General features: G+C 38.8%; 2 protein-coding genes across 7 annotated transcripts in view; one reads left to right on the forward strand and one right to left on the reverse strand.

Annotated features, from left to right (window-relative positions):
• LOC106050313 (sodium- and chloride-dependent glycine transporter 2-like) overlaps positions 1–18,332 on the reverse strand; it is a 54,433-nt gene that overhangs the window by 20,339 nt on the left and 15,762 nt on the right. The window contains exon 1 of one of the 6 annotated variants that reach the window (XM_056009548.1): positions 11,349–11,490. The exons of 2 other annotated variants lie outside the window; for them this stretch is intronic. Coding sequence is in view for 1 of the 4 variants with exons in the window: in XM_056009545.1 (XP_055865520.1) it covers positions 3,032–3,047 (16 nt within the window). In the remaining 3 variants the exon portion in view is untranslated. Of the gene's footprint in view, positions 1–3,031; positions 3,173–6,504; positions 6,669–11,348; positions 11,491–18,332 lie in introns of those variants that run through there. 3 more of the 6 variants (XM_056009547.1, XM_056009545.1, XM_056009550.1) reach the window with 3 other exon arrangements.
• On the forward strand, positions 8,956–9,570 carry LOC129922934 (uncharacterized). The gene has a single exon (XM_056011187.1). It carries the CDS (start codon positions 8,956–8,958, stop codon positions 9,568–9,570), a length of 615 nt encoding a protein of 204 aa, XP_055867162.1.

The raw sequence follows: 18,332 nt of genomic DNA on the forward strand, positions 1-18,332 counted from the left end.
GCTTTGCTGGTGAAGGTTTCTAGAAAGCGCTGAGATCTGGCTGAGGTGTTTTATTTCACGCTCGTCTGGTGCAGAGCTTTGCTGGTGAAGGTTTCTAGAAAGCGCTGAGATCTGGCTGAGGTGTTTTATTTCACGCTCGTCTGGTGCAGAGCTTTGCTGGTGAAGGTTTCTAGAAAGCGCTGAGATCTGGCTGAGGTGTTGTATTTCACGCTCGTCTGGTGCAGAGCTTTGCTGGTGAAGGTTTCTAGAAAGCGCTGAGATCTGGCTGAGGTGTTTTATTTCACGCTCGTCTGGTGCAGAGCTTTGCTGGTGAAGGTTTCTAGAAAGCGCTGAGATCTGGCTGAGGTGTTTTATTTCACGCTCGTCTGGTGCAGAGCTTTGCTGGTGAAGGTTTCTAGAAAGCGCTGAGATCTAGCTGAGGTGTTTTATTTCACGCTCGTCTGGTGCAGAGCTTTGCTGGTGAAGGTTTCTAGAAAGCGCTGAGATCTGGCTGAGGTGTTTTATTTCACGCTCGTCTGGTGCAGAGCTCTGCTGGTGAAGGTTTCTAGAAAGCGCTGAGATCTGGCTGAGGTGTTGTATTTCACGCTCGTCTGGTGCAGAGCTCTGCTGGTGAAGGTTTCTAGAAAGCGCTGAGATCTGGCTGAGGTGTTTTATTTCACGCTCGTCTGGTGCAGAGCTCTGCTGGTGAAGGTTTCTAGAAAGCGCTGAGATCTGGCTGAGGTGTTTTATTTCACGCTCGTCTGGTGCAGAGCTCTGCTGGTGAAGGTTTCTAGAAAGCGCTGAGATCTGGCTGAGGTGTTTTATTTCACTCTCGTCTGGTGCAGAGCTTTGCTGGTAAAGGTTTCTAGAAAGCGCTGAGATCTGGCTGAGGTGTTGTATTTCACGCTCGTCTGGTGCAGAGCTTTGCTGGTGAAGGTTTCTAGAAAGCCCTGAGATCTGGCTGAGGTGTTTTATTTCACGCTCGTCTGGTGCAGAGCTTTGCTGGTGAAGGTTTCTAGAAAGCGCTGAGATCTGGCTGAGGTGTTTTATTTCACGCTCGTCTGGTGCAGAGCTTTGCTGGTGAAGGTTTCTAGAAAGCGCTGAGATCTGGCTGAGGTGTTTTATTTCACGCTCGTCTGGTGCAGAGCTTTGCTGGTGAAGGTTTCTAGAAAGCGCTGAGATCTGGCTGAGGTGTTGTATTTCACGCTCGTCTGGTGCAGAGCTTTGCTGGTGAAGGTTTCTAGAAAGCGCTGAGATCTGGCTGAGGTGTTGTATTTCACGCTCGTCTGGTGCAGAGCTTTGCTGGTGAAGGTTTCTAGAAAGCCCTGAGATCTGGCTAACCATGTTTTTTTTTCAAGCTCGAGTGGTGTAGGGACTACGTCTATCAGAGCCTAGAACTAATGCTGAAATTAATCAGCCTTGGAGACTATGGAAGGGTCAAGCCTTTTAAAAATCTCCTGCCTCACTCCACTTTCGTGGACTTTCCACTTTCGTGGACCCTGTCCATACGAGTGAGTGGTTGAATTAACCGGTCTTAGACCATTTCTTGCGTCCATTGTTAATGTCTGGACTGTCTTCACTGCTCACTCAAAAGGGAAACCCAAAGCTCCCCTCCTGGAGGAACTCATACTATGTCGAGAAAAAATATCAAGATAACCTACTCTAAGCAGACTCTAAAAGACTACGTTTGCAACAAACTTATTTTAAAACGGCATCCTATAAAGGGGACTAATTCAGCTTAAACCACGACCTCAGTCAAGTACACATTCTTTCCGTTGTTCGAGATACCTTACAAAATAATCAACTACCAAAAGTTAATTAAATTGGTTAATTTTTTAAATTGATTCTTGTGTTGTAAGGTAAGAAACATAACTGTGAAAAATTTCAGCTTGATCTGAGATTTGGTGACGGAAAAATAACGTGTCCAAACTTTGTACCAGAAAGACAGAGTGAGTTGATAGAAGCTTTGTACCAGACAGACAGAGTGAGTTAATAGAAGCTTTGTACCAGACAGACAGACAGGGAGTTGATAGAAGCTTTGTACCAGGCAGACAGAGTGAGTTGATAGAAATTTTGTAAAAAAAATAAAATAAACCAAAGTTCACGTTTTATTGTAGGGGTTTTAACTTCAAAGCCCACCTTGGCTACAATCAAGGAATTTTGTGACTGTAGTTTTGCTTTATTAAAAAAATACTAGCGCAAAATTACAGTTACAGTGAACCCAAAACCTCCCCCCCCCACCCCGCAACACTCAATGAACAAATTACTCTACTCTCTATACAAGGGAAAAAATCCTAATGAGTTTGCAAAGTATTTCTATTTTTAGGTGCTGACTGTTCGATGACAAAATAAACTGGAGTCATGAGGAATTTTTCCGGAAAGTTTTTCTTAGAAAACGAGAGTCCTGGAATAAAAATAATAAATTTTTATTCTTTTTTTTTTTTTCCAACTTTGCTAGACATTGGAAAGTATGAAAACAAAACCAAAAATAAAACTAACAATACAAATCTCTTTATAAACTTGTTATTATAAATGTCACAATGGCATTCACCATATGTGACCTCTATGTTTAAACGACAATGACACCTGTTGTAAACGAATACCAAGGTGACATGAAATCAAAGTCATTGAAGTACAGGTTCAGATTTAAAGCTTCAAGCGTAACATCTAGATAGAATGTTCAATTCAATAAGTCTGATCGAGTGACTACTTTAAAACTATTCAGTGAACTCCTCTTCAAAAGAAATCTTTTACAAAACGTCGACTATGTTCAGGAATGTTAGGGTAAAACTTCCGATCGCAGGTCAGAAGGTAAAATAACACACACACAAATAATAAATAAATAAAGTATAGTTATATGTCTATGGTTGTAAATTCACATTTTTTAGGACAGATGAAAAAAGTTAAATAACTTCCAGAAAACACAAAATATAGGCCTAACTTATGTTACAAAAAAAAAAAAAAAAAAAAAAAAAAATTGAACTTAAATAATGCTATAAAATATTAAAACCAAATGAAAGATTCTTTATCAAACACATAGACAAATACATACAAGTAGTTCTTTCCATGTTCTATCAAGTAAGGATCATGTTAGCCACACATAGAATAATCATTGTCCTTCAATTTCTTTACATTTTCTAAACTAAATACAAACTGATAAAGACATACATTAGACTGTTTATGTTAAATCTCATGTGATCAGTATCCATCAGCCTGAACAAGAAGTAATGAGGTTTTACTGGAAATTTGATTACCAAAGCCAGGTACCGGGTATTTAGAATTTACATGGTTTTTATCTATCTATCTATCTATCTATCTATCTATCTATCTATCTATCTATCTATCTATCTATCTATCTATCTATCTATCCATCCATCCATCCATCCATCCATCCGGCCATCCATCCATCCATCCATCCATCCATCCATCTATCTATCTATCTATCTATCTATCTATCTATCTATCTATCTATCTATCTGCCTGTCTGTCTGCCGGCCTGTCTGTCTGTCTGTCTGTCTTTCTATTAATAAAACATTGCAAATACTGAATAATGTTTAGTATTTGTTTGCTTTCACCTTTTGTCAATTACGTTTGAAAGAACGACCGGGGATCAGACAGACCGAGATGTCTATGGAGGATATCAGCAGTGGCGTACCTAGGGGGGGGGGAGATGGGGAGAATTTTAAGATTCCCGCAGGGCCCCCATCTGGGGGGGGGGGCCCAAATGGGTGTCCGAAATTTATTTGTAAATACATTAATTAATATATTTGATTGACAAATAGTCTCAATGGGTGTCTTTTTTTTTCAACATTTATGGATTAAATTTATAACAAAGACTAAACCTAGATCTAGGTCTATCAGTACGTTGATTTTGTTGACATTTTAAAAATATTTTTTCCCACAGAGATCAAAATTTTTTTTTGTTAAAGTTAGTTTTACATTTTAAACTTTGTTGCCACGAATAAAACTGCATGATATACAGCGAATTCCAGGTATCTTGTTACCTTTACTAATAATAGATCTAAATGGCGAGTATTTTATGGCTACACTAATTAACCTTGAAGCAAAATTTACAGAATCGAGTATAACAGATCCAAAAGTTATTCTTATTAATCCTAGAATAGTCCATTATTCGGGTTTGGTGTCTATAATTTCAGAATTAAACTTCACACTCGAGTTATTACCCCTTTATTCATCTTTCCTCAATCCAATGGAAACTCTCTTTTTATTTCCATCTAATCCTTTTGCTTTCGCACAAAACATAAACAACAAACAATGACGTAATTTCATACAATATTAGCACATCCTTCCTTTTGAAGTTATTATAACATCCTTCCTTTTAAAGTTCTTAAGACTGATATCTACTAGGAACTTTAACAATTCGTCCACTTCTGGTTGTCTTGACTGGCACAACAAGTTCTCTAGACGTTGGTTTATAATTGTCTGTTTCGTTTGTCCTAACAGTTTGCAGTTCATTGTCTTCATCGGTATCATAGTACCCAGAGATGTCTTCATCGAAGCTCTTATTTAAAAAGCGTTGATTTCTTCTGTATGTTTTTCCATCGTTTGTCTTTATGATGTAAGATCTGGGTGATGAATGTTTTTTTTTTATGACAACTGCTTTCTGACATGTTTGACCTAGACTAACTCTCCGACAGAATAATCTTTAGGTAGTCTTACTTTTGCATCGTATTTCACTTTGCTTTTCATCTGTCGTTCGTTGAGTAATGTCTCTGCATTTTCAGCTACCGATGGTTTCAATAGTTTGGGATCAGTTGGAATAATTCCCTGAGTCTTCTACTCGTCAGCAGTTGTGATGGTGAATACGACAGTCCGCTTATCGGAGTATTTGTATACTCGAGCATAACGAGATATGGATCTTTCCCACTTTTGTATGCTTTGAATACTTTTGCTTTCGCACAAAACATAAACAACCAACAATGACGTAATATCATAATATTAGCACAGAATCTTCTCCATGCAGTGGAGAATTAAGAATTTTTCGTCTATCTGGAATTCTGGTCAAAGCTCTTGCGCCCAATTAATATAGTTCAGAAGAGTCTACAAAAGTCTGGACTACATATACGGGAAGCTGCTGAAGAAATTAGTACCTTCATGCTTTCTGCAAAATGATGAGAAACTGACAAAAAACCAATCCATCGAAAAAGCAAAAGAAGGTAGTGAATACTATGGATTCCCTGTAATCAAAACAACCAGTAGAAAGAAAAGACTTGATGGGAAATTGAGTTCTAATGTAGGACTGTCAATAGAACTGCAATTCAAACGTGTTGCGACAGAAGTGCTGGACAGATTTCATATGGAGATGAAGGGAAGATTCTTAAGGCTGGAAAGAAAATGGATACCTTTGGGTTTCTTCTTGAACCTTGCAACCTCCTCCGAATACCGCTAACTCAGGCCACTTCCATTACGTCATGTGAGAGATCATTCTCAAAGCTCAAGTTCATCAAAAACTATCTCAGGAGCACAATGACGCAAGAAAGGCTTATCATGGCTTTAATGTCAGTGAAGTCACAAATACTAGAAAGTATCGATGTAGATGATGTTATAGATGTCTTTGCTGCTCATAATGCACGACGTGAAGCGATATCAATTGAGATTTGTCACGTGTGCATTATTTAACTAATAAACAAAGGTATTATTCATTAAAAGTCTTAATAATTATTTTTTGTTAAGTTTACTGATATACTGAACCAATTTGATTTTGGGCTTATATATTTTTGCCAACATTATCTCATGTCATATGTCGAATGTCAAAATGCAAGGGGCCCCCAAAGAGGTCAATCCCCCCGGGCCCCCAAATCCCTAGTTGCGCCCCTGGATATCAGTTGATCTATCAATTATGGTGCCACCCCTGTGATTCTACTCATTATATTTACTGTCAATTTCAGCAGAGGTAAAAAAAAAAATAAAAAAAAGCTCATGTGAAGTAAAATCCAATAAAAAAGGCGCGGGAAAAGGGCGATACAGAAGTAGGAGAAACGTAGAAAGCACGTGCATGACGTCAGCAATGTGCTTGATCCTAACATCCTCTTCGTAATTAAACAAGACACTTTGTAAGCGGGATTGTCTTTTGGGTCGCGAAAAAGAAAAAAAAAGGGTGTCACTAGAGCAATGTGATTGTTCTGATGTGCAGAAGGATGAATCGTATTGGTGGAGACGCAAGAAGATGTTATGGCAAACGCCTTTTGTGAAAATGGGATTACTTCTTGGATAAACCAAACATTGGTAATACTGTCTCTTAATTGGATTCAAAAGAAAATGTGGCGCTAGTACAGCAAAGCTAATACAAAATAATGTGTGTCCCTTGAACCCCCCCCCCCCCCTTGTTGAGTAACTGACCTTTGTTTATCTACCCAAGGGACATTACTTGCATTTGTTTACTTCCCTTTGTCAGAATACATCGTCAAGAAACTTGTGACTTCATAGAATAACACGACTCTAGACACTCCTATACAAATATATCATTTCTATTTGAGTTTATACAAGATAGATTGGACTACTTACCGTTGAATTATAAGAAAGTGATTAATATTTATGAAACAACGGACTCTCACTATTGAGGGCATTGTTGATCTATAGGATACATATGTTTCTTGTTTCTTGTTCCATTGCCTCTTGTATGTTTCGTGTCGACTATGCTGTGTCATCCTCGCTTAGATTTCTCCGAAATGTCTGATGCAATGTTTGGCTAGCGATATCTATTTTTAAATGTTTTAAAAGTGTTTGGCGGACTGGGGAAATGTATTTGTAATTAGGACAGGTCACGGTTTATTCATATTAAAAATAGTAATGGATGTAGTCACGCACACAGTCAGACTGACGCAGACACACATTTGAACTGCTAGATACTCGTGAACTGCTGATCTGTGAACTCACGCTAAGCTCGCACATCGTGATGTCAACACAAACTCAGTCAAGTCCTGATGGACGCTGCTTGTCTGGTTAGGTCTCTAGCCCTCTCTGCGCGTGAGCATGCGTGCGTGTTTATGATAGTCTGTGTGTGTGTGTTTGTGAGTGCCCGTGATTTAGCTGCATAATTGGAATGTAGTAAACAGTCTCGAAAACTTAAAGGCTAATTTCTTATTCAATATGCTAGAACAAGTGCCCTAGTATTATTACAGCAAGGAGCGGGTTGGCTGAATCAGCTAGGAAAACAAATGACTTAACAGAGTTTAAAGTCATTAATTAACAAGCACGACTAGTTTGACACATGGATACGTGAAGGACATAATCATTTTCTCTTATGAAGGAACGTCTGTAATGTATAAGATAAGATAAGAAGATAAAGCGTTGGGTGAGGATAGTGGTCGAGAAGCGAACGTATTTTCACAATCCCAGTGTGTGTGTTTGTTAGAATTTTTTAAAGCTCATTTTTTAATGCTTTTATTTGTGTGTCGCTTTGCCGAGACCAATCGTTTATACAAGGCCTGAACACTGACCTGCAACGTCACAACCTGTGGCCAGTTTGTACGACGTGACAACGACTCTAAACTGCCACAGGCAGAAAATTCTTGAATTCATTGATGTAATGAGCCAGCAATACTAAAATATTTTAATTTTTTAAGCACGCTATGGTGGTGAAGTTTGTCAAATGCCTTAGAGAAATCTAATAAAATAGTATGTATTGGCTCATTATTAGCTAAGCCTTTTGAAAAAATCATCAATTAGTCCTATTAGTTGTGTTTCACACGATCTATATTTCCTAATAGAAGGCAGGAGAGCCGCTGGTCGCCCACTTTTACGTTATACGGATGTATGCAAACGCGACATGAAGCTCTTCAAAATCGACACTGGCAACTGGGAAGAGGTGGCACTGGACAGATCCACATGGAGAGAGAGCATAAAGGAAGGGTCACGGATTGCAGATGTCATACACAACAAAAGCAGAAAGAAGTGTGCCTGGTGATTATATATGCCCAACCTGCAATTGCAGCTGTGTATCAAGGATTGGCCTCTTTAGTCACACAAGAAGTTGCAAAGGGAAAAGATCGTCTCTCGACGTGAAATGCCACACATGTTAGAATGGAGTGATGACATTATGTTTGTATACTCATGCCTACCAGGATACTTCTCATTGGTTATGTCTCGATCTCGTGACTCTTCCTGCCCCTAGGCATCGTTCTGAGCGACTGCTTAGCACATGAGGATACTAGCCCGGTTCCATTAAGATGTGCCCTAATTGTTTGCCCATTTCAAAGCCTGGTTCTAGACGTACATTTATCACTAGCAGCCAGTTCCTCACTGACCTCAACCTACCCAGAGAAGTCATCATCAGCAGCACTAGGGCAACTCCGTTTTCTTACAACGTTAGAGCCGCCGTCATCTACTTTAAGCCTCTTAGCCCAACTACTTGCCCTAACTACCTGCCCAACTACCTGCCCCAACTACCTGCCCTAACCTACTTGTCCCAACTATCTGCCCCAACAACTTGCCCAACTACCTGCCCCAACAACTTGCAAACTACCTGCCCTAACTACTTGTCCAACTACCTGCCTCAACTACCTGCCTCAACTACCTGCCTCAACTACCTGCCCCAACAACTTGCCCAACTACCTGCCCTAACTATTTGTCCAACTACCTGCCTCAACTACCTGCCCCAACTACTTGTCCAACTATCTGCCCCAACAACTTGCCCAACTACCTGCCCTAACAACTTGCCCAACTACCTGCACTAACTTCTTGTCCAAATACCTGCCCCAACAACTTGCCCAACTACCTGCCCCAACAACTTGCCCAACTACCTGCACTAACTACTTGTCCAACTACCTGCCCTAACAACTTGCCCAACTACCTGCACTAACTACTTGTCCAACTACCTGCCCCAACAACTTGCCCAACTACCTGCCCAACACAAATTGCCCAACTACCTGCCCCAACAACTTGCCCAACTACCTGCCCCAACAACTTGCCCAACTACCTGTCCTAACTACATGCCCAACTACCTGCCCTAACTACATGCCCAACTACCTGCCCCAACAACTTGCCCAACTACCTGCCCTAACTACATGCCCAACTACCTGCCCTAACTACATGCCCAACTACCTGCCCCAACAACTTGCCCAACTACCTGCCCTAACTACATGCCCAACTACCTGCCCCAACCTACTTGTCCAACTACTTGCCCAACTACCTGCCCCAACCTACTTGTTTAACTACTTGCCCGACTACCTGCCCCAACCTACTTGCCCAACTACCAGCCCCAACCTACTTGTCCAACTACCTGTACCAACCTACTTGCCCAACCTACTTGCCCAACTACCTGTCCCAACCTACTTTCCCAACTACCTGCCCCAACCTACTTGCCCAACAACCTGCCCCAACCTACTTGCCCAACAACCTGCCCCAACCTACGTGCCCAACAACCTGCCCCAACTACTTGCACAAGTACCTGCCCCAACCTACTTGCCCAACTACCTGCCCCAATCTACTTGCCCAACTACCTGCCCCAACCTTCTTGTCCTACTACTTGCCCCAACCTACTTGCCCAACTACTCGCCCAACTACCTGCACAACTACAGACGATCTCCACAGAAACTATTCCGTTTAAAGAGCAGCATGGGGGATAACTGACAGGAATTTACAAATATTAGAAGTTAGAATATTTAAAAAACGCGCGATGACAACCAAACTTTAGAGACTGCTTTCTTTGTTTCCTGTACAGTTGCTGTTACGTTATTTTATAGTTAGCGGTCTGTCCGCCTTAGTTTGGTTGGACAAGCGGTAATAACCTTTAACACTCCGACACTAACAACTGACCAATAAAATATAACAATGGCACGTCACAGTCCGAACCTTTTAACCATTTTAATATCACTCTTTCCCTCTTACGAAAACAAAAAGTTTCTTACGAATTTCAGAGACAAAGTAATCTCGGTACATTCATTTCAAGTGCACTTAGATAAGTCAACTTTTTTTAGACCCTCTGTTTCATTTTTCATGAATCAAAAATACATCTTATCAATTAACATTGTTGTTTTAAAAAGCTTTGATTTAAATTAAATAAGTGAAACAATTAGAAAATGTATTGCAACTACTGATCAGAGAAGAGTAGGGTGTTGTGGCCGAGTGTTAAGCGCTTTGCTTCAAACCGAGTGTCTTTGTGGAAACAGACTTTAGGCTTTGTGATTTTCTGGAGTCCACATTGATGGCTACTTGACATTAGTGAAAGAAAAGATTACAGTGGTGATGACTTTGCTTTGTGAAGTGTGGACTTCAGTTTTATATTACAAGCTAATAGATTTTTTTGTTACTTTTTGTAGGCACCTTAAACAAAAGGGAGGGGAGGGAGATGAAGTGATACTTTAAATTATCATATTAGTTTTTATGGCATAAAAAGTTCTGACAGAAACAACGAAACAAAACATTTCTGATGTGTGAACTGAGCTAGCAGGTTAGTGTGACCTCACTTAAGGTCATTCAGACCCTACATTTTCATCTCGCTAAACATTTTGTGTCTCTACGTTAACTTAAATGTGTAGTTGGACGTGTATCTTTCTGTTTCATCTTTCTTGCTTAGCAGACTAAAAATGTAAACACATAGTAGTATCAGCTAGGTATCTTTGAACTCACGAACTTTTTATATAACAAACAATCATTTTTTGTTGAATTTTTTTTTCTGGACTTCGAGTTGATCGAAGTATTACAGTAAAAAGTATTTTCTTGCTTAGCTTTCACTTCTTCTTATCTTATAATTTACAGACGTTACTCAAAAAGAAAAGTATGGAGTAAGACCAATGTGTTAATGTAGTGCTTCACGTTAATTAAAGCCTTCAATTTATTACAAATTATAATTTTACGTCATAAGTTTTACTGGCTTAGTCAAGCAGGAGTGGTTATGGGTAAATAGTTTCTGACGTGAATTGGTCCTAGTATAAGGAATTATTTCATTTTTTCTTTACAACTTATTCGGTTAGGTTGTATTATTACAGACATTTTTTTTTATGTGCGATAAAGTTTCTCACATTAGGAACATTACATCCTTAACCTAATTTATATACTAGATATCTAACGTATATACTAGATATCTAACGTATATACTAGATATCCAACGTATATACTAGATATCTAACATATATACTAGATATCCAACGTATATACTAGATATCTAACGTATATACTAGATATCTATCGTATATACTAGATATCTAACGTATCTTCTCAAGACACGTGAATGTCATTGTGGGTACAGCGAGCAAAACTAAAATGGTTATAATGTAGTTCTGTATTTACACAATGGTAGAAAATAAGTTTAAAATATATAGAGAAAAAAGCAAGAGAGACTATTAGGTTCCACAACAATGGCTTATTTCAAATCACTAACTAGACAACAATAGATTGAAAGATCTTACCGGAAAAAGAAAAAGAAATCAGAAAGTGTTTCCGAGACGTAAGTCCGAGAGCAAGAATCAAGTGAATGAAATAAATGCTGAAAATATATGGGTCAAGGCGTCACCACTTTTTTTTTTCTTCTGACACCAAAAAAAAAAAAAAAAATGGGTGGAGGAATGAAACGGGAATATGCTGGCATAAACTTTGAGAACTAACCCCCATCCGCAAACACGCTCACCTTTTCTAGAGTCACATTGTCTCGTGATACACCCCCTCACAGACCCCACCCTCTGTGTTTCTCTTCACGTTACGTAAGTTGTACTTAGATTACACCAAGAACCAGGACGGGAGATGAACTCTTTAGTTTTTGTTAAGTGTGTAGAGAATTCTTGGGATGGGAATGTTGAATAGTTCTGACCAACCAATGGCTTGTCATTAATCCTTTTTAAACAGTTAAGATTAGAACAAGATATATAATACTAATTGGTTTACATCACATGAATTATATAAAGTGCACGGTACTAAAAGGGTTAAAGCAACTTTTTTGAACAAACAAAGATATATAAACTGTTTAGTACTTATAGGTTTAGGCTAAACTAATAGGATTATAGTAACTGTAGCATAGTTTCTAGAGGATTATATAAACAACTGTATGGTACTAATAGAATTTTACCAACTTTCATAAAATGTTTATATTAACTCAAATTGTCTGTCTGTCTGGGAGAACTCTTGTACATGTTATTCTCCCACTTCCCATTCTTGGATCAAGAATCTTGGATTTTCATTGTCGATAACAATCAAAATTAAAAAAAAAAAAATCTTGTTTGAAAAAGCTGATAACTGTATCATAAGAGTGAATATTTTACTCTTAATAAATGAGTTAATAACCAATGAATGATAGCTTTAAACAAAGACAGAACCATTTTTTTTTTACTCCACCTCAATTCCTCATACCCACGAAAAAACAACAACACCTGGTTATGCGTATGCATGAATCTGCTCACAGTCAGAGTATACAAAATTCTAATGATAGGCCTATGGATCTAGACCAGTGTTTCACAAAATGGTCGATATAGATTCTCAGAAGTGTACAACGACAGCCAATGGATCTACGATAGTGAAAAAATGAATTGTTGGTCTATGAAATGTCAATGGGGATCTGCGATAATGAATCTCATTTAAGCATTTTACATTTCATTTCCCGTTAATTCTATGAATGGGAAATGCAATGTACTTATACACACATATGATTAGTTTGTGTCTACATCAAGCTAATATCAGTTATGGTCGAAGATAAAAAGAAATCTAGAGAGTGCAGTGTTCATTATCTGATCTAGAGAGTGCAGTGTTCATTATCTGATCTAGAGACTTCAGTGTTCATTATCTGATCTAGAGAGTGCAGTGTTCATTATCTGATCTAGAGAGTGCAGTGTTCATTATCTGATCTAGAGAGTGCAGTGTTCATTATCTGATCTAGAGAGTGCAGTGTTCATTATCTGACCATTGGCTTCACTCCTACTGGAAGAGACGGAGGTATGTACAAACGAAGTACAATTTTAAAATGATATAAGCTCCTCTTTCTTCAAAATAGTATACCTGATAATAATAATAATAATAATAATAATAATAATAATAATATAATCTTTATTGTCCGTAAGGAAATTTGTCTTAGAATTGGTGCATTACACCAAACAAAACATTGTAACTATAAAAAAACAAAATGTACATTCACACCAGACTCAATCATAATTTACATGTGAAATTTCATATTAGATTGTTTCTAAGTAATGATTTGATTGCCGGGTAACAAAAGTGTGTTTGTGTCTGTTGGTCTTTGCTATCGGTGTCTTGTGATGGTAAAATCACAAAATACTTATCAGATATTATGAAATATCACCAGAAAGTTTCTTCTTGTTTTTCCATCTTCATATCTAGTGAAAAAAATGTTTCGGCAAGGTTGTCAACATTCTAATAAAAATAATGGTCATCACTAACCAAGTAGTTTTAATATTAAACCTAACTAAATAGAAGCCTATTATTTTGTACATATATTTATTGAATTTCATCAATAAATATTTAGGACTCAAAAATCATTGAAAAAAAAAACACATCTGAAGTTCAAGAATAAAAAATGTTGTTTTTAATCTAACCATGGAACTAACATCCTTTAGTTATTAGGAACAAAATAATCGCTCTATAAGTTGTATAAGTGGCATCTAGAAAAAATAATTAAAATAATTATTTTTTCTAGATGCCAGTATAAAACCTTCTATTTTTTATAATGAACTGTATAGCTAGGCGGCTAACACGTCGGCCTTCCTTCAATGAGGATCGAGACTTAGAGCTCTATAACAATTAATAACAGATAGAAGCGTTGTATAATAATAATAAATTTCCAATCGTACCAATGTTTTCTTGTTACTCTAGATTTCTAGATCTATTACAATTAATTACATGAGTCATTCAAAATAATTGATGCCATTTCACTCATTATAAGCTTTGCTTTTTAAAAAGCATTTTAAAGTATTTCACTTGTACAAAAGGATCAAATGGACTTGACATGTCTAACAGGATAATGCTAACTGTATCATGGTAACAGTAGGATTATACAAAATTTTGTATTACCAGGATCCAACCAACTCTATGGTACTTATAGGATTAGCAATAAGATACACTATATTCGACATGTTAGGAAACTACTACCCCCTAGACCTCATTTAATAGAATATAGCGATGGGAAGGCATTACCAAGAAATGAAATGTCCTGACTTTGATTAAGACGAGCTATATATACTTGACCTCTGTCAATTGCGCAGTGGGGCCATCTGAGCAACTCATTGACCTTGGTTTCCACTAAGAGCCCAGCTGCAAGACTGCAAGAAGTTGTCTGCATTTGGCAACGGCCACACCTCGGCAAACCGTTTCGACTGAAGGGCCAAATCAGGTGAGAGTTTGCCAGAGCTAGAATTTGGTGAAACTATGGTCTCTGTCCACCACCAGCATGTGAAGTCTAGCTGCGGCTGCCTGGCGCTCAAGTCGAATTGGACTACCACGGCCATCAGGCGTCACTTACAAACTGTGGGACATGCAGAGCACACTGATCATCCACTGCACCCCAAACCAGCTACAGTTGTCTGGACTCTGTTCTGCCACTGGATTTAGCTGGAAAGTGAGTCAGGCTGATGCAGCGCAAACCTCCCTCACTTTCATTACGCAAGTCTCATTCTCATCTCCCATGTTCATCAATCAAATCAGATAGGCAAGAGGCGAAGTGAATAACCAAACCTACCCATGCCTCGTAGGTGGCCGGCTTTTTAAAACGAGGACTGGACTTTACTGTCATCTTCAAGTTCATAGGATATGAGAAATGTGCTCATCTTCAAGTTCATAGGACATGAGAAATGTGCTCATCTTCAAGTTCATAGGACATGAGAAATGTGCTCATCTTCAAGTTCATAGAACATGAGAAATGTGCTCATCTTCAAGTTCATAGAACATGAGAAATGTGCTCATCTTCAAGTGCATAGGACATGAGAAATGTGCTCATCTTCAAGTTCATAGAACATGAGAAATGTGCTCATCTTCAAGTTCATAGGACATGAGAAATGTGCTCATCTTCAAGTTCATGGGACATGAGAAATGTGCTCATCTTCAAGTGCATAGGACATGAGAAATGTGCTCATCTTCAAGTTCATAGGACATGAGAAATGTGCTCATCTTCAAGTTCATAGAACATGAGAAATGTGCTCATCTTCAAGTTCATAGGACATGAGAAATGTGCTCATCCTCAAGTTCATAGGACATGAGAAATGTGCTCATCTTCAAGTTCATAGGATATGAGAAATGTGCTCATCTTCAAGTTCATAGGACATGAGCAATGTGCTCATCTTGGATCACCAAGGAGGAGCTAAATATATACATACATGAATGTTCTTACATTGTCCTAGAGCTTGAACAGCGATGTTGTCATTAAATGTATAATCTCAGGTAACTCCGTCACCGACTCGTGCGACCACTTTAATCATGAGTTTATATTATTAAATTATCCTACATTGTTTTGTTTTTTTCCTATTCCTTAAGTATTTATTATTAGAAATAGATATAGTAACACAAAATGAAACAACACAGACAGGAAGAGTTTGGTGGCCTTTGACCTGCCCTTGAATTTCATCTTATAAAAATAAGCAATGTGGATTAAGGTGAACCTATATGACCATGTGACTCGGAAAATGGACGTGAAAGAAGGACGGCAGATCTCACACTTGTGTCACGTGATTAATAAGGACATTAATTAGCACATAAACATAAGACCATATTAATTAATAAAGATTAATATATTACTTAACATAGCCATAGGAGCTTGTTCTATCTTAACATACCAATTACAGACGCTCCTCTAAAAGAGCAGATAATTACGTCTAACGCGTATTGTTCATCTAGTCGTGCATGTCAATTAGACTTAGCATCTGCTAAGTCATTGGCTTAGTCGCTACGACCCCATCACATGACCGTATCACATGACCCTATCACATGACCCTATAGTAAAGCCACTCCATTGAGACAATGATGTAGATCAGTGATGCCCAAAATACGGCCCACGGGCCAGATCCGGCCCGCGAAGTGGTTCCATCCGGCCCGCCGAAACGACAGCACAAAGTGTAGAAAATCCCCTCTCCAAAGGGTTGATAAAGTTATTTTTACATACGTTAGCGCCCTTACTTTTTCTCTGATGGATTGATACCATGACCTTTGACATTGTGTTTATGAAATGTGACTAGATGTATAATCTAACAGGAAAAGTGAACGGATCTTTACTTTTTTGTGGAGCATAATAATAAGCCAATGTATTTGATGTGTAAAGAAAAAGTGTCTGTTTAAAAAAAAACAAGAAACAAATATGGCAGCATTCTTGAATTGAGTCGCGAATAAAATATTGTTAAACCACGCCTAGAGATTATAGGATTGAATATAGTTGCCAAAAAGAGACGTTAAGCTAGATATACTGTAGCTCACATTTTAAGTAGAGAAATGAAGCCATTTTTTTCCGAAGGGTATAAAAGAAGATAAAATTCAAACATCTCACTAATTAATGTCAGTGACATCCATGTGCTTCTAATCAAAGAGTTGTAGTTCCATTTCATTTCTTTTTTGTATCTTTTCGGTCATGTGGCCCGCGACACGAGAGTTGGAAATAAATTGGCCCGCAGGTCGAATTAGGCTGGGCATCACTGATGTAGATAAACTTGGTACTGGTTTATTGGATGACTGATCCCTTAAAACTTAAAATCTCGAAGGATGTTCTGAGTAACAACCTAAGACCCCAGACATCAGTATGGAAGGATAGCCTTCCGATTAGTGAATAGTCCTTTAGTATCATATCATGTCCTTTAATTTTAGCATGGCGGAAAGCATTTCTCAGGGCTCCACTCAGAGAAAACGGCCCAAGAAAAGGTCAGCCTGAAATCAGCCTGAAGTCAGCAGCTCTACGTTCATTGAAAGTCCATGTGAAATGCATTTAAAGTCAAAATTTAGACTTTTTTTTTTTTTTGGAAAAAAATTGATGGTAAATCATTTGCAAATTGTAATCATTGCTATAAAATATTTATCATCAAAATGAAATTAATGCCATTATAGAGCTACACAGACATGCTGCACTTATTGCTAGAACTGGTTTCATTGAATTGAAAAAGTGAATTGCTCGGCTTGAGATGCAATGAAATGTAAGTAAGAACAAGTGGAAATCTTACCCGCATGAGTTCACAACGGTTAAGTGTGCCCCCCTTTTTTTAACCTCCCATGAACTTGTGTCTCGTGACTGCATCACGCGCAAAGAAATGTCATGCTTTTTTTTTTATCTGCAATAAATTACCTACGTATTTTTAGACACCATGTTTACCTCTGAAGTTTGCTCGCACTGTACAGTGATAAATGACATTATTTAAAACTTGTCAAGTGTCAATATGAGTTTACAAGCTATCCTATTTAATAATTATTTACAAGTTGTGTTAATAATAGGGTGCAGGCGAAGGGTAGGGCGCTGCTTAACTTTCACCTATCCCTTAGGCGTAGCCGCTGGGGCAGCACAAATGATTAAGTCTTAGGCGTAGCCGCTGGGGCAGCACAAATGATTAAGTCTTAGGCGTAGCCGCTGGGGCAACACAAATGATTAAGTCTTAGGCGTAGCCGATGGGACAGCACAAATGATTAAGTCTTAGGCGTAGCCGCTGGGGCAGCACAAATGATTAAGTCTTAGGCGTAGCCGATGGGGCAGCACAAATGATTAAGTCTTAGGCGTAGCCGCTGGGGCAGCACAAATGATTAAGTCTTAGGCGTAGCCGCTGGGGCAGCACAAATGATTAAGTCTTAGGCGTAGCCGCTGGGGCAGCACAAATGATTAAGTCTTAGGCGTAGCCGATGGGGCAGCACAAATGATTAAGTCTTAGGCGTAGCCGATGGGGCAGCACAAATGATTAAGTCTTAGGCGTAGCCGATGGGGCAGCACAAATGATTAAGTCTTAGGCGTAGCCGATGGGGCAGCACAAATGATTAAGTCTTAGGCGTAGCCGCTGGGGCAGCACAAATGATTAAGTCTTAGGCGTAGCCGCTGGGGCAGCACAAATGATTAAGTCTTAGGCGTAGCCGATGGAGCAGCACAAATGATTAAGTCTTAGGCGTAGCCGCTGGGGCAGCACAAATGATTAAGTCTTAGGCGTAGCCGCTGGGAAAGCACAAATGATTAAGTGTACTGATGTCAATAACTAGGAAACCCTATTTGTTTCTCAGTCAAACATGTTCTCACACCAATTCTTACTGTCTCTCACTCTTTGTCTCTCACTCAATCTCACACTTAATCTCTCGCTCTCTCTCTCTGTCTCTCGCTCTCTCTCTCTCTCTCTCCCCTGGTCTCTTTGGTAATGTTCTCATGTAAAAGCTTTTTCCTGTAAAAGAATCTAGATGTAGACATTTGTTTAAATTCAAGATTTTACACGAGCTGACCAGCCGCA

This window comes from Biomphalaria glabrata, chromosome 14 (assembly GCF_947242115.1).
Source record: "Biomphalaria glabrata chromosome 14, xgBioGlab47.1, whole genome shotgun sequence".
In the NCBI taxonomy this organism is placed as follows: domain Eukaryota; kingdom Metazoa; phylum Mollusca; class Gastropoda; family Planorbidae; genus Biomphalaria; species Biomphalaria glabrata.